Consider the following 25,025-nt stretch of genomic DNA (forward strand, 5'->3'; position numbering starts at 1 on the left):
AAGAATATTAATAATTTTGCTGAACCCCGGATGGACGGCGATGATGATCGAACGAAGGCGGTGGTCGCCGCCGCCTCGCTTTCAGACGCGCTTCTGCGGCCGTCTGGAACGCTCCTTCCTTCCGATATTGGGCAGCCGCTAGATTGACAAAGTCATTTCTTGAGAACGTCTTTTTTGTGTTTAGCTTGATGTCCTCCCCCGTGGGTAAGGACCAATCGGCATCCTGTCCCGCCGTCGCCGTGAGCTCGCGCGTGACTTCGCAAGACCGCCGTTTGAACGACAGAGGCAAAGATCCCCCGTGTAGCCTTAACAGACTGCAGGGGCAAGTGCTGTTAGCGAGCACCGATGACTTCCGGCACGGCGCACGAGGGGGTGGGTGGCCAGAACCACGCCCGGCCGCCTTTGTCTCCCCAGCGCTGATGTGCAAGTACCGCACCAGGTACTCATTTGAGGCCGAGTCGACCTAGGGGGAGGCCCAGGACCAGTTCGGATAATCGCCACGGGCATTGGCCGCGAGCGGGAATCGAACTCGGGCCGCCGGGTTCGCAGCAGAGGTCGCAACCGGGTACCCGATACCCGTACCCTACCCGATACCCGGCCGGGTACGGGTACGGGTACGGGTACGGCCGGGTACGGGTACCCGTTTGCGACCCTGGTGCGGCCGGGTACGGGTAAGGAATCAAAACCCGTTTGCGACCTCTGGTTCGCAGCGCGGCTTTGCCACTGATGCCGAACCCACCCACCCTTCCACGGCCGACGAGGGCACCTCCTGAGATTCCCGCTGTCACCGATCGCCACGGCAACCGCCGCCCTCTCATCCCTCCCGCGGCGTCGTGGTCGCTGTTTTCTCCGCGCGCCTTCTCCAGCGACGCAATGAACTCGCTCGCTCCCTCCCGCACGCGAGCACGTGCCAGCTACTCGTTCACGCGCCGGCTGCTTTGCCCTTTGTGGTGCAGGGCAGAGGTCGCAAACGGGTTTTGATTCCTTACCTGTACCCGTACCCGGCCGCACCAGGGTCGCAAACGGGTACCCGTACCCGTACCCGGCCGCACCAGGGTCGCAAACGGGTACCCGTACCCTACCCGATACCTGGCTACCCGTACCCAGCCGGGTATCAGGTAGGGTACGGGTACCCGATTGCGACCTCTGGGATGAAGCCATGTTGCAGGCGCGGGTGGGTTGATTCTAGGAACTTGAATTGTGAGAAGAGACGAGACGTTGGGAAATGAGTGACAAACGGTGACTCACCAGTGACTCACGGCCTACCCGTACCCGGCCACACCAGGGTGGCAAACGGCTACCCGTACCCGGCCGGGTACGGGTAGCCGGGTATCGGGTAGGGTACGGGTATCGGGTACCCGGTTGCGACCTCTGTGTGGGGCAGGGCACGGAGGGGGAGGGGGAGGTTTGCGCGAAGCTTGGAGCTTGGCTCCCAGCAGCGGCATCAACAGCAGCAAGGGAGGCGGGGGACGACGTTGTAATCCGCGAAAAAAACAGAGGAGGGAGGAAATTAGCGGGCGGCTCTTGTGGCGCCCGTTTCGCATGCAAATTATCCTTTCTCAATCTTGCGGGCCAATTTGCCTCCGATTAACAGGCGGGTTGTTTTTTTTTTTTTCACCACCGCGCTTTTCAGATCTCTCGGAGGAGGAGATCGAATCCGCCGGCTTGACCGTCGAGCAGCTCGGAGCCCAATTAATGCAAATTGCGGCCTCGTTAAAGCCGACGGACGAAAAGCCCGGCCTCTCCCCACGCGCGCACGCACGCACGCACACGTGCGCGGCCGTGCCTCGTGCGAGACCCTGCCTGCCGTGGGGGTGGGGGGTGGTGCCTCCTGGTGCCCCCCCCCCTCCCTCCCCCCCACGCCCGACCCGGGGTGCCTCGCAGATATTCGGCGGGGGAGCAACGGGCTCAGAAAAGTTACGATCGGAATAAGAACGAGTTCACTGGAGGAATCCGATGAGCCGTAAAGCTCTAAATTTTTTCTAGATTTGAAGCTTTCGTGACTGCAAGGATTCATACTCTTAGGTTTTTTATCGGTAAAGTCACGTAGGTAAAAAAATAAAATTCATCAAATAAAAAATAAAATAAAAATCACTACGTTTCGGAGGCAACACAAGCTTCCGTCTTCAGGTGGAACCGTCACAGCCACGACAGCTGTATCAAGTAAATGAGAGATCATTTACTTGATACAGCTGTCGTAATTTTAATTTTTTACCTACGTGACTATACCGAAAAACCTAGCTCTAAATTTTTGTTACGTATGTAACGGCTCCGGACTCAATTTTATTTCACGTAAATGCAGCCGAGGGCCACGTCGCCATGAGTCAATGCCGGCCGTGGAGATCGTGTCACCGACCAGACAGCGAAGCCGTGAAGGCGGCGACGACGGCCCCCCCCCCCCCCCACGAGTTTCCCTCTCGACAGCCCCGAACATCCCTCCTTGACCTGCTTTTATCCTCGTGAATTCTCTGGGAGAATTTTTCCCAGCCGTCTCTTTTGGAATTTCACAACCAAGATCCTCCAGCCTCGCCGACAGCCTCTCTTCACATCGACACACTTGCTGACAAAAGTCTTTTGCAACAGATATCCGATCGGGGTCAGAAAATGTACGATCGGAATAAGAACGAGTGCACTGGAGAAATCCGATAAGCCGTGAAGCTCTTTTTCACATTTTTCCGGTAGGGGGCCACGCGGGGTCAGAAGCAGAGGTCGCAAACGGGTTTTGATTCCTTACCCGTACCCGTACCCGGCCGCACCAGGGTCGCAAACGGGTACCCCTACCCGATACCCGGCCGGGTACGGGTAGCCGGGTATCGGGTAGGGTACGGGTATCGGGTACCCGGTTGCGACCTCTGATGGGTACCCGATTGCGACCTCTGGGATAAAGCCATGTTGCAGGCGTGGGTGGGTTGATTCTAGGAACTTGAATTGTGAGAAGAGACAAGACGTTGGGAAATGAGTGACAAACGGTGACTCACCAGTGACTCACGGCCTACCCGTACCCGTACCCGGCCGCACCAGGGTCGCAAACGGGCACCCGTACCCGGCCGGGTACGGGTAGCCGGGTATCGGGTAGGGTACGGGTATCGGGTACCCGGTTGCGACCTCTGGTCAGAGGCGACACGTAAGCACGATAGGAAAGGGGAAAAAAAATTACGATTTTACTCTTGCCAGGTAAAGTCCACTGAGCCTCTTTCAGACGCGTACTTGGCCAGGAATGAACCACGATCCCTCCCCGATCTTTTCAAGGAGCGTAAACCTTCACCACGCGAACTCCGTTCGTCATCCTCACAGCAGCAGCACTGCGCAGCGGCTTTTGGCTCGGCCGTCGAACAAAGGCGACGCCGCGCGGCGCTTCCAGATTCACTTCTGCGGCCGTCTGGAACGCTCTTGCTTCCGGTATTAGGGGCGCCACGGTGGCTAGGAGATGTTAACTCCCTCGCCTGGTGTGCAGGAGGTCGTGGGTTCGATCTCGACCCTGACGCCTGCTGCTGTATATTTGGAGTCTGCGTGTCTCTCTCTCTCTCCGTGGTGTGATGTTAACTACCTCGCCTGATATGCAGGAGGTCGTGGGTTTGAATCCTGACCATGACGACACCGGCTGCTGTATATTTGGAGTTTGCGTGTCTCTCTCTCTCTCCGTGGTGTGATGTTAACTACCTCGCCTGATATGCAGGAGGTCGTGGGTTTGAATCCTGACCATGACGACACCGGCTGCTGTATATTTGGAGTCTGCGTGTCTCTCTCTCTCTCCGTGGTGTGATGTTAACTACCTCGCCTGATATGCAGGAGGTCGTGGGTTTGAATCCTGACCATGACGACACCGGCTGCTGTATATTTGGAGTTTGCGTGTCTCTCTCTCTCTCCCCGTGGTCGCGTGGATTTTTCTCCGGGTCCTCCGGCTTTTCCCTCCACGTTGCCAATCTACGTCACGCGTTTGAAATATTTAGCTGCTATTAATGTCCACACGATGATGAGCCGAAACCACTTGCGTTGAGCTATGTAGCCCTCTGAGCTACATAGCTCAGAGGGCCTGACCTAGTGAACTACAAAGTAGCGTGAACACTCTTTGGTTCTTTCGGTAAAGTCACGTAGAAAGAAAATAAAGAAATACTGGAGTACGACGTTTCGATTGCAACACAAGCAACCGTCATCAGGAAGACCTAAATTTGAGAGAGATACAAAACACAGACACGGAGACACACGGACAGACACAAGCAGAGAGACAACACATAGACACACAGAGAGAGACACACAGAGAGAGAGACACACACAGAGACACACAGAGAGAGACACACACAGAGAGAGAGAGACACGCACAGAGACACACAGAGAGAGACACACAACATAGACACACAGAGAGAGACACACACAGAGAGAGAGACACGCACAGAGACACACAGAGAGAGACACACAACATAGACACACATAGAGGGACACACAGAGAGAGACACACAGAGATACACAGAGGGAGACAACGCATAGACACAGAGAGAGACACAACATAGACACAGAGAGAGACACACAGAGACAGACACACAAGCAGAGAGAGATAACACAGAGACACACAGAGAGAGACACACAGAGAGAGACACACAACATAGACACACAGAGACCCAATGGAAGCCACTGGATAAATGCACTTTTAAATCAGCTTCATTGAAATCTCATTTCTGACAAACTGCTTTTGGGTTTAGTTTGACTTCCTTTGCCCCCGCATCTCCGATTAGCACGGTTAGCTACGTACGGTGCGAAAGAAGTTCAACAAACACACTGCCCATAGACTCAACACTACCCATAGACTCAACACTGCCCATAGACTCAACACTGCCCATAGACTCAACACTGCCCATAGAGCAACACTACCCATAGACTCAACACTACCCATAGACTCAACACTACCCATAGACTCAACACTGCCCATAGACTCAACACTACCCATAGACTCAACACTACCCATAGACTTAACACTGTCCATAGACTCAGCACTGCCCATAGACTCAACACTACCCATAGACTTAACACTGCCCATAGACTCAGCACTGCCCATAGACTCAACACTACCCATAGACTCAGCACTGCACCATAGACTCAACACTACCCATAGACTTAACACTGCCCATAGACTCAGCACTGCCCATAGACTCAACACTGCCCATAGACTCAGCACTGCCCATAGACTCAACACTACCCATAGACTTAACACTGCCCATAGACTCAGCACTGCCCATAGACTCAGCACTGCCCATAGACTTAACACTGCCCATAGACTCAACACTACCCATAGACTCAACACTACCCATAGACTTAACACTGCCCATAGACTCAGCACTGCCCATAGACTCAACACTACCCATAGACTCAGCACTGCACCATAGACTCAACACTGCCCATAGACTCAGCAATGCCCATAGACTCAACACTGCCCATAGACTAACACTGCCCATATACTCAACACTACCCATAGACTCAACACTGCCCATAGACTCTAACACTACCCATAGACTCAACACTGCCCATAGACTCAACACTGCCCATAGACTAACACTACCCATAGACTCTAACACTACCCATAGACTCAACACTGCACTATAGACTCAACAGGATGGAGAGAGAGTGGGGGTAGGGGGAGTGGGGGGAGGGAATGGGAGCGAAATAATTAGTAAAATGTATTCGCCCCCACGACTCACAAACTCGTGGTGGCGATACAAAAAATTTGCGATGTACTTTGGGTGATTATTAATAAAAAAAAGTTTTTATTATAAAAAAAAATTTCATAATTTTTTTTATAAAAACGAGAAAACCCACTGCGTTCAAATCTCCGCGGCGCTTCAGCTGGTGTTCACCAGAGCTGCCCGTGTCTCCCCCCCCGCCTCCGCCCCCCCCCCCGCAACGATCATTAAAATAACTTTTGTCCGCACCCGAGCCGGTTACAATGAAATGCAATTCGGTGCTCGGCTGGTTGCGAGCGAGCGTGCCGGTCATCTCAGCCCGGTCAACCCACGTGACCCCGCTCGGTCTGCCGCGTGACCTCCTGCCAGCGAGCCCCAGAGGTCGCAAACGGGTTTTGATTCCTTTCCCGTACCCGTACCCGGCCGCACCAGGGTCGCAAACGGGAACCCGTACCCTACCCGGCCGGGTACGGGTTCCCGTTCCCTACCCGTACCCGTACCCTACCGAAATGAGTGACAAACGGTGACTCACCAGTGACTCACGGCCTACCCGTACCCGTACCCGGCCGGGTACGGGTAGCCGGGTATTGGGTAGGGTACGGGTATCGGGTACCCGGTTGCGACCTCTGGGATGAAGCCACGTTGCAGGCGCGGGTGGGTTGATTCTAGGAACTTGAATTGTGAGAAGAGACAAGACGTTGGGAAATGAGTGACAAACGGTGACTCACCAGTGACTCACGGCCTACCCGTACCCGTACCCGGCCGGGTACGGGTAGCCGGGTATCGGGTAGGGTACGGGTATCGGGTACCCGGTTGCGACCTCTGGCGAGCCGTCAAGGCGCACACAGCATGGCTGCACAAGCGCCGTGGGGACGTCACCGCCACTCAGCGGCGAGTGGCGGTTGTTGTTGGTTGTTGTTGTTGGTTGTTGTTCGTGCGCTCGTTTGGGCAGTGGTGGCGTCGTTGTTACACGCAAACTCTAAATATACAGCAGCAGCAGCAGGTATCGTCAGGGTCGGGATCGAATCCACGATCTCCTGCATACCAGGCGAGGTAGTTAACATCTCCTAGCCACCGTGATGATGATGATGAGAGAGACACGCAAACTCCAAATATACAGCAGCAGGCATCATCAGGATCGGGATCGAACCCACGACCTCCTGTACACCAGGCGAGGTAGTTAACATCTCCTAGCCACCGTGATGATGATGATGAGAGAGAGACACGCAACCTCCAAATATACAGCAGCAGGCGTCATCAGGATCGGGATCGAACCCACGACCTCCTGTATACCAGGCGAGGTAGTTAACATCTCCTAGCCACCGTGATGATGATGATGAGAGAGAGACACGCAAACTCCAAATATACAGCAGCAGGCGTCATCAGGATCGGGATCGAACCCACGACCTCCTGCATACCAGGCGAGGTAGTTAACATCTCACTCCCACGGGGCCCCATGGTGCATTTAGAGCATTTGGCTGCCGTGAATGTCTTAAACCAGTGGGGCAAAGCGAGGCGAAAAAAATGCTTAAAATCTCAAAACCGTGCAAATTAAACGCATCCCCAAAGAGCGGTTTAGTTTACGGGTTTAATGCGTCGAATGTAAAAGTGAACAGCGTCTTTCCTGCTCATTGGGGGGCCACATTGGAGGTGGTGCGAGGGGTGGGAGGTGTGTGTGGGTGGTGGGAGGTGTGTGTGGGGTGGTGGGGGTGGGTGGGTGGTGGAGGTGGTGGAGGTGGTGGGGGTGGTGGGGGTGGTGGGGGTGGTGGGGGTGGGAGGTGGTGGGGGTGTTTGGTTGGTGGTGGGGGTGATTGTGAGGTGTGTGTGGGGTGGTGGGGATGGTTCGGAGGTGGTGTTGTGGGTGGCTGGGAGTTGGGGGGGGGCGAAGCTGGTAAGTTGGTGGGGTTGGAGGTACGGGTGGCTGTGAGGAGTGTGTGGGGTGGGTTGGAGGTTGCTGGCATCTCCTTTGGAGGCTTCGAGGCAGCGATGCTGGTACGTGCTGCTGCTTGAGCAGCAGCAGCAGCAGTAGCAGCAGCAGTAGTAGCAGCAGCAGCAGCAGTAGTAGCAGCAGCAGCAGTAGTAGCAGCAGTAGCAACAGCAGCAGTAGTAGCAGCAGCAGCAGCAGTAGTAGCAGCAGCAGCAGTAGTAGCAGCAGCAGCAGCAGCAGTAGTAGCAGCAGCAGTAGTAGCAGCAGTAGCAACAGCAGCAGTAGTAGCAGCAGCAGCAGTAGTAGCAGCAGCAGTAGTAGCAGCAGCAGCAGCAGCAGTAGTAGCAGCAGCAGCAGCAGTAGTAGCAGCAGCAGCAGTAGTAGCAGCAGCAGTAGTAGCAGCAGCAGCAGCAGTAGTAGCAGCAGCAGCAGCAGTAGTAGCAGCAGCAGCAGTAGTAGCAGCAGCAGCAGTAGTAGCAGCAGCAGTAGTAGCAGCAGCAGCAGTAGTAGCAGCAGCAGCAGTAGTAGCAGCAGCAGTAGTAGCAGCAGCAGCAGTAGTAGCAGCAGTAGCAGTAGTAGCAGCAGCAGTAGTAGCAGCAGCAGCAGTAGTAGCAGCAGCAGCAGTAGTAGCAGCAGCAGTAGTAGCAGCAGCAGCAGTAGTAGCAGCAGCAGTAGTAGCAGCAGCAGCAGTAGTAGCAGCAGCAGCAGTAGCAGCAGCAGCAGTAGTAGCAGCAGTAGCAACAGCAGCAGTAGTAGCAGCAGCAGCAGCAGCAGTAGTAGCAGCAGCAGCAGCAGCAGTAGTAGCAGCAGCAGCAGTAGTAGCAGCAGCAGCAGCAGCAGTAGTAGCAGCAGCAGTAGTAGCAGCAGCAGCAGCAGTAGTAGCAGCAGCAGCAGCAGTAGCAGCAGTAGCAGCAGCAGCAGTAGTAGCAGCAGCAGCAGTAGTAGCAGCAGTAGCAACAGCAGCAGTAGCAGCAGTAGCAGCAGCAGCAGCAGTAGCAGCAGCAGCAGTAGTAGCAACAGCAGCAGTAGCAGCAGTAGCAGCAGCAGCAGTAGTAGCAGCAGCAGTAGTAGCAGCAGTAGCAGCAGCAGCAGGAGCAGCAGTAGCAGCAGCAGCAGTAGTAGCAGCAGCAGTAGTAGCAGCAGTAGCAACAGCAGCAGTAGCAGCAGTAGCAGCAGCAGCAGTAGTAGCAGCAGCAGTAGCAGCAGCAGTAGCAACAGTAGCAGCAACAGCAGCAGTAGCAGCAACAGCAGCAGTAGCCGCAGCAGTAGCAGCAGCAGCAGTAGCAGCAGCAGTAGTAGCAGCAGCAGCAGCAGTAGCCGCAGCAGTAGCAGCAGCAGCAGTAGCAGCAGCAGCAGTAGTAGCAGCAGCAGCAGTAGTAGCAGCAGCAGCAGTAGCAGCAGCAGCAGTAGTAGCAGCAGCAGTAGTAGCAGCAGCAGTAGTAGCAGCAGTAGCAGCAGCAGTAGTAGCAGCAGTAGCAGCAGTAGTAGCAGCAGTAGCAGCAGTAGCAGCAGCAGCAGTAGCAACAGTAGCAGCAGCAGTAGCAGCAGTAGCAGCAGCAGTAGCAGCAGCAGTAGCAGCAGCAGCAGCAGTAGTAGCAGCAGTAGCAGCAGTAGCAGCAGCAGTAGCAGCAACAGCAGCAGTAGTAGCAGCAGTAGCAGCAGTAGCAGCAGCAGTAGCAGCAGCAGTAGCAGCAGCAGCAGCAGTAGTAGCAGCAGTAGCAGCAGTAGCAGCAGCAGTAGCAGCAACAGCAGCAGTAGTAGCAGCAGTAGTAGCAGCAGTAGCAGCAGCAGCAGCAGAAGCAGCAGCAGGCGCCCTGCCACTGATCCCACGTGGGGTTTGCTGATCCAACTGCGTCCGGGAATCGCGGCTGAGAAAGATCACGGCGGCGCGCTCCCACCGCGTGCGTGTGCTGCTTTTGTTAATTACGTTTTGTTAATTACGTTTTGGTAATTACGTTGTGCTTGTTGTTGTTGTTGTTGTTTTTTTATAATTAGACTTGTAAAGTTTGCGATTTTAAGTCTTTCTTAGTGGAGGGGGGGGGGGGGGGGGCGGGGGGGGGGCCGTCGGGGAATTCCACTCGGCACCATCCATCGCTCCTCGCTGGCGGATGATTTAAAAAGCATCTGTGGTGATGTCGTCCTTGAGACGCAGACACTCGCTGACGCCCGCTTGCGAAGGCCCCCGTCGCACGTACCCCCCCCCCTCCCCCCATCGCACTTACCCCCCCCTCCCCCCATCGCACGTACCCCCCCCCCTCTCCCCCCATCGCACGTACCCCCCCCCCCTCCCCCCATCGCACGTACCCCCCCCCCCTCTCCCCATCGCACGTACCCCCCCCCCCTCCCCCCATCGCACGTACCCCCCCCCCTCCCCCCATCGCACGTACCCCCCCCCCTCCCCCCATCGCACGTACCTCCCCCCATCGCACGTACCCCCCCCCCTCCCCCCATCGCACGTACCCCCCCCCCTCCCCCCATCGCACGTACCTCCCCCCATCGCACGTACCCCCCCCCTCCCCCCATCGCACGTACCCCCCCCCCTCCCCCCATCGCACGTACCCCCCCCCCCTCCCCCCATCGCACGTACCCCCCCCTCCCCCCATCGCACGTACCCCCCCCCCTCCCCCCATCGCACGTACCCCCCCTCCCCCCATCGCACGTACCCCCCCCCTCCCCCCATCGCACGTACCCCCCCCCTCCCCCCATCGCACGTACCCCCCCCTCCCCCCATCGCACGTACCCCCCCCTCCCCCCATCGCACGTACCCCCCCCTCCCCCCATCGCACGTACCCCCCCCCTCCCCCCATCGCACGTACCCCCCCCTCCCCCCATCGCACGTACCCCCCCCCTCCCCCCATCGCACGTACCCCCCCCTCCCCCCATCGCACGTACCCCCCCCTCCCCCCATCGCACGTACCCCCCCCTCCCCCCATCGCACGTACCCCCCCCTCCCCCCATCGCACGTACCCCCCCCCCTCCCCCCATCGCACGTACCCCCCCACCCAGGATTTCGGCGAAAGTGTTTTTAAATCTTTTATATTAAGTTCGCTTGCTTGCTTGCTTAGGACCGTGCAAATCTTTCGGTCGTTTTTTAACCCACTTCCCGTGATCCAATCGAGCTGACATTTTTGCACACAGACTCGTTGTGCGTGACAATTTATTTTAGTGAAATTTTTTTTTCCAAAATGTTCCACTTTTTAGGATTTTTTAAAAAAATATGTAATTACCAATTGCTTAATGGTGGCAGGCAATCATCTGACCCATAGGTGGCAGCCATCTCAAGCCAGAGGACGAGAGGACTCTAGCCACCCGTTTCAAAGACCAATGTGGGCTGGGTTGTGGCCCATTGAACACGCATATAAAGGATTTATAGTGAAAAACTTTGTTTTTACGGGTTAATTTTTTGTTGTTAGGAGGTAAAGGACGTGGTTATCGTTCTTAATGTTGGGGCGCCGCGGTGGCTAGGAGATGTTAACTACCTCGCCTGGTATTCAGAAGGTCGTGGGTTCGATCCCGACCCTGACACCTGCTGCTGTATATTTGGAGTTTGCGTGTCTCTCTCTCATCATCATCACGGTGGCTAGGAGATGTTGACTGCCTCGCCTGGTATTCAGAAGGTCGTGGGTTCGATCCCGACCCTAACAATGCCTGCTGCTGTATATTTGGAGTTCTCTCTCTCTCCGTGGCGAGATGTTTCCGCGCGACGACAAGCCACGAGCTTCCCGCTGAGAGCCGACGCTCGGTCGCTAACAAGCTCGCCGGGCAAAAAGCGAAATAGTTTTTAGTTTAGTTCGAGGAGTTATGATGGTCACGCACCGGTGACTTAAAGCCAGCACCCGGCGTCAACACGTCAGATTTCCCGTCTCCCACCCCCTTCCCTGCTACTCCCCCCTAGCGCTCTGGCCCCCCACCACCACCACCGCTCGCTTGAGCGGCAACGCGAGATGACATTTGTGGACGAGTGGCGAGGTGTCCACCGCCCCCCCCTCCACGTGGACGCAAAAACAAAACGACAAACGCAATGCCCCTTCGCTAGCACCACCACCACCGCTACCACCGCTGCCACCGTCATCACCACCGCCACCACCACCACTACCACCTCCGCCACCACCGCCACCACCGTGGTGAGGGTGGTGAGGGTGGTGGCGGTGGTGGCGGTGGTGGTAGCGGTGGTGAGAGTGGTGAGGGTGGTGATGGTGGTGAGGGTGTTGTGGGTGGCGTGCGTGGCGAGGGTAGTGTGCATGGTGAGTGTGCTGAGTGTGGTGAGGGTGGTGATGGTGGTGATGGTGGTGGTGGTGAGGGTGGTGAGTGTGGTGAGGGTGGTGAGGGTGGTGTGTGTGGTGAGGGTGGTGTGCATGGTGTGTGTGGTGAGCGTGGTGAGGGTGGTGAGTGTGGTGAGGGTGGTGAGGGTGGTGGTGGTGAGGGTGGTGAGTGTGGTGAGTGTGGTGAGGGTGGTGATGGTGGTGGTGGTGGTGAGGGTGGTGAGTGTGGTGGTGGTGAGGGTGGTGAGGGTGGTGAGTGTGGTGAGGGTGGTGAGGGTGGTGATGGTGGTGGTGGTGGTGAGGGTGGTGTGTGTGGTGAGGTTGGTGAGGGTGCTGTGTGTGGTGAGGGTGGTGAGGGTGGTGAGGTTGGTGAGGGTGGTGAGGGTGGTGTGTGTGGTGAGGGTGGTGAGGGTGGTGTGAATGGTGAGGTTGGTGAGGGTGGTGTGTGTGGTGAGGGTGGTGTGGGTGGTGAGGGTGGTGAGGTTGGTGAGGGTGGTGTGTGTGGTGAGGGTGGTGAGGGTGGTGAGGTTGGTGAGGGTGGTGAGGGTGGTGTGTGTGGTGAGGGTGGTGAGGGTGGTGAGGTTGGTGAGGGTGGTGAGGGTGGTGTGTGTGGTGAGGGTGGTGAGGGTGGTGTGTGTGGTGAGGGTGGTGAGTGTGGTGAGGGTGGTGAGGGTGGTGTGTGTGGTGAGGGTGGTGTGTGTGGTGAGGGTGGTGAGGGTGGTGATTGTGGTGAGGGTGGTGAGGGTGGTGATGGTGGTGATGGTGGTGGTGGTGAGGGTGGTGAGGGTGGTGAGGGTGGTGAGTGTGGTGAGTGTGGTGAGGGTGGTGAGGGTGGTGTGTGTGGTGAGGGTGGTGAGGGTGGTGTGTGTTGTGAGGGTGGTGAGGGTGGTGAGGGTGGTGTGTGTGGTGAGGGTGGTGAGGGTGGTGTGTGTGGTGAGGGTGGTGAGGGTGGTGATGGTGGTGATGGTGGTGGTGGTGGTGAGGGTGGTGAGGGTGGTGAGTGTGGTGAGTGTGGTGAGGGTGGTGAGGGTGGTGTGTGTGGTGAGGTTGGTGAGGGTGGTGTGTGTGGTGAGGGTGGTGAGGGTGGTGAGGGTGGTGTGTGTGTGGTGAGGGTGGTGAGGGTGGTGTGTGTGGTGAGGTTGGTGAGGGTGGTGTGTGTGGTGAGGGTGGTGAGGGTGGTGAGGGTGGTTAGGTTGGTGAGGGTGGTGAGGGTGGTGTGTGTGGTGAGGGTGGTGAGGGTTTTGAGGGTGGTGTGTGTGGTGAGGTTGGTGAGGGTGGTGTGTGTGGTGAGGGTGGTGAGGGTGGTGAGGGTGGTGAGGTTGGTGAGGGTGGTGTGTGTGGTGAGGGTGGTGAAGGTGGTGAGTGTGGTGAGGGTGGTGAGGGTGGTGAGGGTGGTGTGTGTGGTGAGGGTGGTGAGGGTGGTGAGTGTGGTGAGGGTGGTGATGGTGGTGATGGTGGTAGTGGTGAGGGTGGTGAGGGTGGTGATGGTGGTGATGGTGGTGAGGGTGGCGAGGGTGGTGTGGATGGTGAGTGTGGTGAGTGTGGTGTGTGTGGTGATGGTGGTGATGGTGGTGAGTGTGGTGTGTGTGGTGAGGGGTGGTGAGGGGTGGTGAGGGTGGTGATGGTGGTGATGGTGGAGAGGGTGGTGATGGTGGTGAGGGTGGTGATGGTGGTGATGGTGGTGGTGGAGAGGGTGGTGATGGTGGTGATGGTGGTGATGGTGGTGAGGGTGGCGAGGGTGGTATGGATGGTGAGTGTGGTGAGTGTGGTGTGTGTGGTGATGGTGGTGATGGTGGTGATGGTGGTGGTGGTGAGGGTGGTGAGGGTGGTGAGGGGGTGGTGAGGGGTGGTGAGGGTGGTGTGTGTGGTGATGGTGGTGGTGGTGGTGATGGTGGTGAGGGTGGTGAGTGTGGTGAGGGTGGTGAGGGTGGTGTGTGTGGTGAGGGTGGTGTGTGTGGTGAGGGTGGTGAGGGTGGTGATTGTGGTGAGGGTGGTGAGGGTGGTGATGGTGGTGATGGTGGTGGTGGTGAGGGTGGTGAGGGTGGTGAGGGTGGTGAGTGTGGTGAGTGTGGTGAGGGTGGTGAGGGTGGTGTGTGTGGTGAGGGTGGTGAGGGTGGTGTGTGTTGTGAGGGTGGTGAGGGTGGTGAGGGTGGTGTGTGTGGTGAGGGTGGTGAGGGTGGTGTGTGTGGTGAGGGTGGTGAGGGTGGTGATGGTGGTGATGGTGGTGGTGGTGGTGAGGGTGGTGAGGGTGGTGAGTGTGGTGAGTGTGGTGAGGGTGGTGAGGGTGGTGTGTGTGGTGAGGTTGGTGAGGGTGGTGTGTGTGGTGAGGGTGGTGAGGGTGGTGAGGGTGGTGTGTGTGTGGTGAGGGTGGTGAGGGTGGTGTGTGTGGTGAGGTTGGTGAGGGTGGTGTGTGTGGTGAGGGTGGTGAGGGTGGTGAGGGTGGTTAGGTTGGTGAGGGTGGTGAGGGTGGTGTGTGTGGTGAGGGTGGTGAGGGTTTTGAGGGTGGTGTGTGTGGTGAGGTTGGTGAGGGTGGTGTGTGTGGTGAGGGTGGTGAGGGTGGTGAGGGTGGTGAGGTTGGTGAGGGTGGTGTGTGTGGTGAGGGTGGTGAAGGTGGTGAGTGTGGTGAGGGTGGTGAGGGTGGTGAGGGTGGTGTGTGTGGTGAGGGTGGTGAGGGTGGTGAGTGTGGTGAGGGTGGTGATGGTGGTGATGGTGGTAGTGGTGAGGGTGGTGAGGGTGGTGATGGTGGTGATGGTGGTGAGGGTGGCGAGGGTGGTGTGGATGGTGAGTGTGGTGAGTGTGGTGTGTGTGGTGATGGTGGTGATGGTGGTGAGTGTGGTGTGTGTGGTGAGGGGTGGTGAGGGGTGGTGAGGGTGGTGATGGTGGTGATGGTGGAGAGGGTGGTGATGGTGGTGAGGGTGGTGATGGTGGTGATGGTGGTGGTGGAGAGGGTGGTGATGGTGGTGATGGTGGTGATGGTGGTGAGGGTGGCGAGGGTGGTATGGATGGTGAGTGTGGTGAGTGTGGTGAGTGTGGTGTGTGTGGTGATGGTGGTGATGGTGGTGGTGGTGAGGGTGGTGAGGGTGGTGAGGGGGTGGTGAGGGGTGGTGAGGGTGGTGTGTGTGGTGATGGTGGTGGTGGTGGTGATGGTGGTGAGGGTGGTGAGTGTGGTGAGTGTGGTGAGTGTGGTGTGTGTGGTGATGGAGCGTGCCACTAAGAGGTGGGGCCTTACCATCAGCCCCACCAAAACTAAGCACCTGCCTGGGTATTTTGTACCATCGGGCACTCCACCCCCACAACTCCCAATCGGTGATGGGGCAGTTGTGGAGAGAGTGGAGAGTTTCCCATACCTGGGCAGTGTGCTTATGACCGGCTCCAGTTTATCAGCAGAGGTCTCACTCCGAATCAGTCGAGCGGCAATATCTTTTCATCGGTTGCGTAACGCTGTGTGGAAGCTACCTGGTCTGTCGCTCCGCACGAAGCTTCAGGTCTTCTCGGCCACGGTCATTCCCTCCCTTCTCTACGCTTGCGAAACGTGGACCCCCCTAGTGGAGCATCTTCGCCGGTTGGAAACATTTAGGCTGGCCTGCCTACGATCCATCCTGGGTTTAACCAGGCTGGATTGTGTGAGGAGCTCACAAGTCCTTGAAAGATCTGGGCAAAGTCCCATCAGTGAGCTCCTCCGGCAGGCAAGGCTGCGTTGGCTGGGTCATGTAGCCCGCATGCCCAGCCACCGCATGCCTAAACAGCTTTTGTTCGGCCGGATCGAGGGGGCTAAACGGGCGCGGCACGGGCTAGAGAAGAGATGGAGTGATGTAGTACAGGAGGACGTGGAGCTGAGTGGACTTGCCGATGACTGGTACCAGCGGTGTCAAGATCGGCCTCAGTGGAGGAGGCTCGTGAAGGACGCTACTGGGCAGTTGGAGGCAGTCGCCCTCCAACAACAACGGAGGGCGGAGGAGCGACGCTCACAACAATGAGCGGAGCGCCGGGTGGCTAAAGCACAGCAAGTTGGCACAGTAGGGGGCACAGGTGGTGCATCAGCCAGTCATCTCGGTCATCTCGGTCAGTCGACCCGTGGTACCTGGGTCTGCCCCGTGACCTCCTGCCAGCGGGCGTTCGACACTTCACGTGGCCTCAGGGTGCACATGGCCTGGCACAAGCGTCGTGGTGACGTCACCGCCACTTAGTGGCGAATGGCGGTTGTTGTTGTTGTTGTGTGTGGTGATGGTGGTGGTGATGGTGGTGATGGTGGTGGTGGTGAGGATGGTGAGGGTGGTGAGGGTGGTGAGGGTGGTGTGTGTGGTGAGGTTGGTGAGGGTGGTGTGTGTGGTGAGGGTGGTGAGGGTGGTGAGGGTGGTGAGTGTGTTGAGGGTGGTGAGGGTGGTGTGTATGGTGAGGGTGGTGAGGGTGGTGAGTGTGGTGAGGGTGGTGAGGGTGGTGTGTGTGGTGAGGGTGGTGTGTGTGGTGAGGGTGGTGAGGGTGGTGAGTGTGGTGAGGGTGGTGATGGTGGTGATGGTGGTGGTGGTGAGGGTGGTGAGTGTGGTGAGTGTGGTGAGGGTGGTGATGGTGGTGATGGTGGTGATGGTGAGGGTGGTGAGGGTGGTGAGGGTGGTGATGGTGGTGATGGTGGTGAGGGTGGCGAGGGTGGTGTGCATGGTGAGTGTGGTGAGGGTGGTGATGGTGGTGATGGTGGTGGTGGTGAGGGTGGTGAGGGTGGTGAGGGTGGTGAAGGTTGGTGAGGGTGGTGAGTGTGGTGAGGGTGGTGATGGTGGTGAGGGTGGTGATGGTGGTGATGGTGGTGGTGAGGGTGGCGAGGGTGGTGTGCATGGTGAGTGTGGTGAGTGTGGAGAGGGTGGTGATGGTGGTGATGGTGGTGATGGTGAGGGTGGTGAGGGTGGTGAGGGTGGTGAGGGTGGTGAGGGTGGCGAGGGTGGTGAGGGTGGCGAGGGTGGTGAGGGTGGCGTGCGTGGTGAGGGTGGTGAGGGTGGCGAGGGTGGTGAGGGTGGCGTGCGTGGTGAGGGTGGCGAGGGTGGTGAGGGTGGCGAGGGTGGTGAGAGTGGCGTGCATGGTGAGGGTGGTGAGGGTGGTGAGGGTGGCGAGGGTGGTGAGGGTGGCGTGCGTGGTGAGGGTGGTGAGGGTGGCGAGGGTGGTGAGGGTGGCGTGCATGGTGAGGGTGGTGAGGGTGGTGAGTGTGGCGAGGGTGGTGAGCGTGACGAGGGTGGTGAGGGTGGCGAGGGTGGTGAGGGTGGTGAGTGTGGTGAGTGTGGTGTGCATGGTGAGGGTGGTGAGGGTGGTGTGTGTGGTGAGGGTGGAGAGGGTGGTGAGTGTGGTGAGGGTGGAGAGGGTGGTGAGTGTGACGAGGGTGGTGAGGGTGGTGAGGGTGGAGAGGGTGGTGAGTGTGGTGAGGGTGGTGAGGGTGGTGTGTGTGGTGAGGGTGGAGAGGGTGGAGAGGGTTGTGAGGGTGGAGAGGGTGGTGAGTGTGGTGAGGGTGGAGAGGGTGGTGAGTGTGGTGAGGGTGGTGAGGGTGGAGAGGGTGGTGAGTGTGGTGAGGGTGGTGTGTGTGGTGAGGTTGGTGAGGGTGGTGTGTGTGGTGAGGGTGGTGTGCATGGTGTGTGTGGTGAGGGTGGTGTGCATGGTGTGTGTGGTGAGGGTGGTGTGTGTGGTGTGTGTGGTGTGCATGGTGAGTGTGGTGAGTGTGGTGAGGGTGGTGATGGTGGTGGTGGTGAGGGTGGTGAGGGTGGTGAGTGTGGTGAGGGTGGTGATGGTGGTGAGGGTGGTGATGGTGGTGAGGGTGGCGAGGGTGGTGTGCATGGTGAGTGTGGTGGTGGTGAGGGTGGTGAGTGTGGCGAGGGTGGTGAGTGTGGCGAGGGTGGTGAGTGTGGCGAGGGTGGTGAGTGTGGTGATGCTGATGAGGGTGGCTAGGGTGGTGAGGGTGGAGAAGGTGGTGAGTGTGGTGAGGGTGGTGAGGGTGGCGAGGGTGGTGAGTGTGGTGAGTGTGGTGTGCATGGTGAGGGTGGTGAGGGTGGTGTGTGTGGTGAGGGTGGTGAGGGTGGCGAGGGTGGTGAGTGTGGTGAGTGTGGTGTGCATGGTGATGCTGATGAGGGTGGTGAGTGTGGCGAGGGTGGTGAGGGTGGCGAGGGTGGTGAGTGTGGTGATGCTGATGAGGGTGGCGAGGGTGGTGAGTGTGGTGAGGGTGGTGAGTGTGGCGAGGGTGGTGAGTGTGGCGAGGGTGGTGAGTGTGGTGAGGGTGGTGAGTGTGGCGAGGGTGGTGAGTGTGGTGAGGGTGGTGAGTGTGGCGAGGGTGGTGAGTGTGGCGAGGGTGGTGTGTGTGGTGAGGGTGGTGAGTGTGGCGAGGGTGGAGAGGGTGGTGAGGGTGGTGAGCGTGACGAGGGTGGTGAGGGTGGCGAGGGTGGTGAGTGTGGTGAGTGTGGTGTGCATGGTGAGGGTGGTGAGGGTGGTGAGTGTGGCGAGGGTGGTGAGGGTGGTGAGTGTGGTGAGGGTGGCGAGGGTGGTGAGTGTGGTGAGTGTGGTGTTCATGGTGAGGGTGGCGAGGGTGGTGAGTGTGGCGAGGGTGGTGAGTGTGGCGAGGGTGGTGAGTGTGGTGATGCTGATGAGGGTGGCTAGGGTGGTGAGGGTGGCGTGCGTGGCGTGTGCGTGACCCCGTGCCGTGCCTCCGCCTGCCTGCAGTACTACCACGCCGTGGTGCATGACATGCACCCCACCCAGCCCACGGCCGTCGTCATGTTCGCCGACTACGGAAACTACGAGGAGGTGCTCATCAAGAACATCAAGCCGCTCATCACGGGGGCCCAGGTGAGATCCACCACAGTGGTCGCACACGGGTTTTGATTCCTTACCCGTACCCGTACCCGGCCGCACCAGGGTCGCAAACGGGTACCCGTACCCGGCCGTACCCTACCCGTATCCGGCCGGGTACGGGTAGGGTACGGGTATCGGGTACCCGATTGCGACCTCTGGGATGAAGCCATGTTGCAGGCGCGGGTGGGTTGGTTCTAGGATCTTGAATTGTGAGAAGAGACAAGACGTTGGGAAATGAGTGACAAACGGCGACTCACCAGTGACTCACGGCCTACCCGTACCCGGCCGCACCAGGGTCGCAAACTCTCCCACTCACTCACCCACCCACTCACCCACTAATTCAGCTACTCACTCACTCACCCACCCACTCACCCACTCACTCACCCACCCACCCACTCACCCACCCACTCACTCACCCACCCACCCACCCACTCACCCACCCACCCACCCACCCACTCACCCACCCACCCACCCACTCACCCACCCACCCACTCACCCACTCACCCACTCACTCACTCACCCACCCACTCACTCACCCACCCACCCACTCACCCACCCACCCACCCACCCACCCACTCACCCACCCACCCACCCACTCACCCACCCACCCACCCACCCACTCACTCACCCACCCACCCACCCACTCACCCACCCACCCACTCACCCACTCACCCACCCACCCACTCACCCACTCACTCACTCACCCACCCACTCACCCACTCACTCACCCACCCACCCACTCACCCACCCACTCACTCACTCACCCACCCACTCACTCACCCACCCACTCACTCACTCACCCACCCACCCACCCACTCACCCACCCACCCACCCACCCACTCACCCACCCACCCACCCACTCACCCACGCACCCACTCACTCACCCACCAACCAGAGGTCGCATACGGGTTTTGATTCCTTACCCGTACCCGGCCGCACCAGGATCGCAAACGGGTACCCGTACCTGGCCGGGTACGGGTAGCCGGGTATCGGGTAGGGTACGGGTATCGGGTACCCGGTTGCGACCTCTGCTCCCCCCCCCCGCCACCACCCCCGCTGTGCGACCGGCGTACGCAAAGCACCTGCACAGCCAACCACCTGTACAGAGATGCCAGGAAGGAGTTTATAAGCAAGTGTCAGAAGTCTTTACACCATTGGAACCTCATTTGTCAGTAAAAAATATGATAATTGGTTTTTTTTACCCTTCTATCTGGCAACAAAACTGACACCTTTTTTTACGAGGAGTCATTTTTGCATAGACCGCAATACCTGCAGTCATAATGCAAACAAAAAACATAACTCTGATAATGTATGCACTGTCCTTGAAATTGATTGGTCCACACCCGAGACAGCTTTCCTTAGAGCCTAGTCTCACATGGTGTTGGACCAGATGACGCCAAAAGGCGCACAACTCAAAGACAATGCACCATCAGAGTATGAGAGCTCGGGGTTAAGCATTTACACCATTGGAACCTCAAGGACAGTGCATACATTATCAGAGTTGTGTTTTTTTTGCATTATGACTGCAGGTATTGTGGTCTATGCAAACATGACTCCTTGTAAAAAAGGTGTCAGTTTTGTTGCCAGATAGAAGGGTAAAAAACAATTGTCAGAAGTGTGTTTAGTCGGATTCGTGACAGTATTTTTCTAAGCGGCGGCCAAGAAGAGAGGTTCATTCTGTAGTCGTCGAAGTCTGACACGTCGCCTTCTTTGAAGACGGTGACAATGATGGCATCTTTCAGTTGATCCTCTTTGGTGCTTTCGGTGAAGTCACGTAGGTAAAGAAAAAATAAATGGAAAAAGATTAAAAAACAGTGAAAATAAATGAAAGTGATTTAATTTAAATTTTGATTTAAAGCTTATTTCGTGACTGCAGGGATTCATCTTCTTGGTTCTTTCGGTAAAGTCACGTAGAAGGGAAATAATAAAATAACAAAAATAAAATAATAAAATTTCGATTTAAAGCTTTCGTGACTGCAGCAGGGATTCATCTTCTTGGTTTTTTCGGTAAAGTCACGTAGAAGGGAAGTAATAAAATAATAAAAATATAAATATAAAACAATTTCCCCTCTACGTGACTTTACCGAAAGAACCAAGAATATGATTTAATTTACTTATTTTAACTTTTTTATTTATTTTTTATTTCATTTTTTCTCTACCTACGTGACTTTACCGAAAGAACCAATAATATGATTTTATTTACTTATTTTCACTTTTTTATTTTCTCTTTATTTTATTTCATTTTTTCTCTACCCACGTGACTTTACCGAAAGAACCAAAGAGTGTGGATCCTTGCAGTCACGAAAACTTCTAATCTGGAACCATTCAGCTCGTTTGGCAAGGTCTTAGTCATCCCAGATCCGGGCCACGAGGGAGTGCGTGTGTCCTAGTAGAGGCGTCATCCTCCATGTTTGTAAATCTCAGCAGCAGGAATCTGTGGAAGCTCCCTATCTTTGTTCTCTCCCATCTGCTTGACAGCTTTAGCCTCAAATTTCAATTTAAAGCTTCTTTCGTGACTGCAGCAGGGATTCATCTTCTTGGTTCTTTAGGTAAAGTCACGTAGAAGGGAAGTAATAAAATAATAAAAATAAAACATAATAAAATTTCGATTTAAAGCTTCTTTCGTGACTGCAGGGATTCATCTTCTTGGTTCTTTCGGTAAAGTCACGTAGAAGGGAAATAATAAAATAATAAAAATAAAACATAATAAAATACAATTCTCACGACGTTTCGGCCACAACGCAAGCAGCCGTCCTCAGGTGAAGAACAGGTCTGTCGGAAAGACAGCGTCTGAATGAATGAGTAGGGTGGGTGGGGTGGGGGGGGGTAGGGTGGGGGGGGTAGGGTGGGGGGTTAGGGTGGGGGGGGTAGGGTGGGGGGTGGGTGGGGTAGGGTGGGGGGGGTAGGGTGGGGGGTGGGTAGGGTGGGGGGGGGGTAGGGTGGGGGGGGGTAGGGTGGGTAGGGTGGGGGGGTAGGGTGGGGTAGGGTGGGGGGGGGTAGGGTGGGGGGTGGGTAGGGTGGGGGGTGGGTAGGGTGGGGGGGGGTAGGGTGGGTAGGGTGGGGGGGTAGGGTGGGGTAGGGTGGGGGGTGGGTAGGGTGGGTGGGGTAGGGTGGGGGGGGTAGGGTGGGTAGGATATGGGGGGGTGGGGGCCAAAAGCGACCAATGAGAACGCTGCGCGTTTGTTTCCAATCAATGGCAGAGAGGGAGAGTTCGATTCCATTGGCGAGCAGTTGATCATTAGGGTTCAAGGCTAATAACGGCGCGAGGCTTAGAAGCAAAACACGAAAAGGGAGTTAATTGAGTTGAGTGAGCTCGCCTCGCAAAACCCCTTGGCAAATCTGGCTGTGACGGTTCCACCTGAAGAAGGACGCTTGTGTTGCCTCCGAAACGTCGTGATTTTTATTTCATTTTTATTTTACTTTTATTAATTTTAATTATTTTTTTACCTACGTAACTTTACCGAAAAAACTGTAAGAATATGAATCATTGCAGTCACGAAAGCTTCAAATCTAGAATGTTCTCTTTTAGCCCCGCCCACTCCACCCCCAACACGTTCCATTCATTGGCTACCACATTCAGATAAGCCCCTACCCCTTAACTTGTATTTAAGAGCTCGTCTCTTGGAATTTTGCTTCACTTGATACAGTCAATCTGGCTGTGACGGTCCCACCTGATGACGGAGACTTGTGTTGCCTCCGAAACGTCGTGATTTTTTAAATTATTTTATTCATATTATTACTTTTATCAATTTGAATTCCATTTTTCACCTACGTGACTTGACCGAAAAAACCTAAGAATGTGTCTCTCGCTCATACTCTGAGGTTCTTTCGGTAAAGTCACGTAGGTAAAACAATGAAATCAAATCAATGAAAACAACTCAATGAAATCGCGACGTTTCGGGCGACACACAAGCGTCCTTCTTCGGATGGGGACAATGTAGCGAAAGCACCACAACCGCTTAGCTGTGTCTCAGAGATGGCTGTAACGAGGAATTATACCGTTGCTGGGGATGGAGTGAGGGGGCCATGGTGAGTGTGGGGGCGGGCTGTGGACTGTGAGGCAACGATGTGAAGGACGGGGAGGGCGTTTATTTGATTTTCTACCCACGTGACTTTACCAAAAAACTAAGAGTATGAAGCCCTTGGTGGCGGTGGTGCGAGCACGGATCTGAGCCCCCGTCTACTCGTTCAAAATCGGCTCATCCGACGCTCGTGCCACTTCCACGCCGGAGCCGCGGATTGACGGAATGCAGCGATCTCCACGGCCGCCCACAATGGCACGGGCTTCTGCTGCTGTGCCGTGTGACTGGGGAGACAAAGGTGGCCGGGCGCGGTGCTGGCCAACCAGCCACCCACCCCCTCGTGTGCCACGCCGGCCTTCATAGGCGCTGCTCCGCTAACGGCGCTTGCCCCAACAGTGCGTTGAGGCATCACGGGGAATCTTTGTCTTTGATTGTGGCTGCGTTGGCTGGGTCATGTAGCCCGCATGCCCAGCCACCGCGTGCCTAAACGGCTTTTGTTCGGCCGGATCGAGGGGGCTAAACGGGCGCGGCACGGGCTAGAGAAGAGATGGAGTGATGTGGTACAGGAGGATGTGGAGCTGAGTGGACTTGCCGATGACTGGTACCAGCGGTGTCAAGATCGGCCTCTGTGGAGGAGGCTCGTGAAGGACGCTACTGGGCAGTTGGAGGCAGTCGCCCTCCAACAACAACGGAGGGCGGAGGAGCGATGCTCACAACAACGAGCGGAGCGCCGGGTGGCTAAAGCACAGCAAGTTGGTACAGTAGGGGGCACAGGTGGTGCATCAGCCAGTCATCTCGGTCATCTCAGTCAGTCGACCCGTGGCACCTGCTGGGTCTGCCCCGTGACCTCCTGCCAGCGGGCGTTCGACACTTCACGTGGCCTCAACGTGCACCTAGCCTGGCACAGGCGCCTTGGTGACGTCACCGCCACTTAGTGGCGAATGGCGGTTGTTGTTGTGTGCGTGGTTGAGGCTTAGCGCACAGTTAGGGGGGTCACAGGTGGTGCATCGGCCACTCATCTCAGTCATTCGACCCACGAGGTCGCAAACGGGTTTTGATTCCTTACCCGTACCCTACCCGTACCCTACCCGTACCCGGCCGGGTACGGTACCCGTTCCCTACCCGTACCCGTACCCTACCCGAAATGAGTGACAAACGGTGAGTCACCAGTGACTCACGGCCTACCCGTACCCGTACCCGGCCGCACCAGTGTCGCAAACGGGTACCCGTACCCATACCCGGCCGGGAACGGGTAGCCGGGTATCAGGTAGGGTACGGGTATCGGGTACCCGTTTGCGACCTCTGGCCTGCCCCGTCACCTTCACGTGGCCTCAACGTGCACCTAGCCCGGCACAAGCGCCGTGGTGACGTTCGGCGAATGGCGGTCGTCGTTGTCGTCGTCGTCCTCGCCGGTTGAGGTTGACCCCGTGCTTGCGGCCGTGGTTTGCGTGCGCGGCAGGTCGCCGGTCGGCACGGCGCGGTGGGGCGCGGGTCGGTCGCCGGGAGGAGGAGAGGCGGTGGCGGTGAGGAGGAGGAGGAGACGGCGGCTTCGTCGCGACGCTCGGCACGACCCACGGTGCAGTACTACAAGCCGCCGCCCAGTCGCAGGTGACACGCCACTTGCGACGCACGCACGCAGGCAACACACACCACGCACACACACCACGCAGGCAACACACACCACGCACACACACACAGGCAACACACACCACGCACACAGGCAACACACACCACACACACACACACACACCACACACACCACACACACACCACACACACACACACACACCACACACACCACACACCACACACACCACACACACACCACACACACACCACACACACCACACACACACCACACACACACACACACACACACACACCGCACACACCACACACACACACACCACACACACACACCACACACACCACACACACCACACACACACACCACACACCACACACACACCACACACACACACACACACACACACCACACACACCACACACACACCACACACACCACACACACACACACACCACACACACACACACCACACACCACACACACACACACACACACACCACACACACACACACACCACACACACACACACACACCACACACACCACACACACACACCACACACACCACACACACACCACACACACACACACCACACACACACACCACACACACCACACACACACACACACCACACACACCACACACACACCACACACACACACCACACACACCACACACCACACACACACCACACACACACCACACACACACCACCACACACACCACACACACACA

General features: G+C 57.0%; 1 protein-coding gene across 1 annotated transcript in view; it reads left to right on the top strand.

Annotated features, from left to right (window-relative positions):
- Positions 1-24,342, top strand: part of LOC144955151 (uncharacterized) — a gene marked incomplete at its 5' end in the record, with an annotated part of 37,485 nt that extends 13,143 nt beyond the window's left edge. Inside the window, 2 exons of the mRNA XM_078885474.1 lie at positions 18,549-18,674; positions 24,162-24,342. Of these exons, the coding sequence (XP_078741600.1) occupies positions 18,549-18,674; positions 24,162-24,314 (279 nt within the window). The remainder of the gene's footprint in view (positions 1-18,548; positions 18,675-24,161) is intronic.
- Positions 24,343-25,025: the final 683 nt, after the last annotated feature.

This window comes from Lampetra fluviatilis, unplaced genomic scaffold (genome assembly GCF_964198595.1).
Source record: "Lampetra fluviatilis unplaced genomic scaffold, kcLamFluv1.1 SCAFFOLD_910, whole genome shotgun sequence".
Classification (NCBI taxonomy): Eukaryota; Metazoa; Chordata; class Hyperoartia; order Petromyzontiformes; family Petromyzontidae; genus Lampetra; species Lampetra fluviatilis.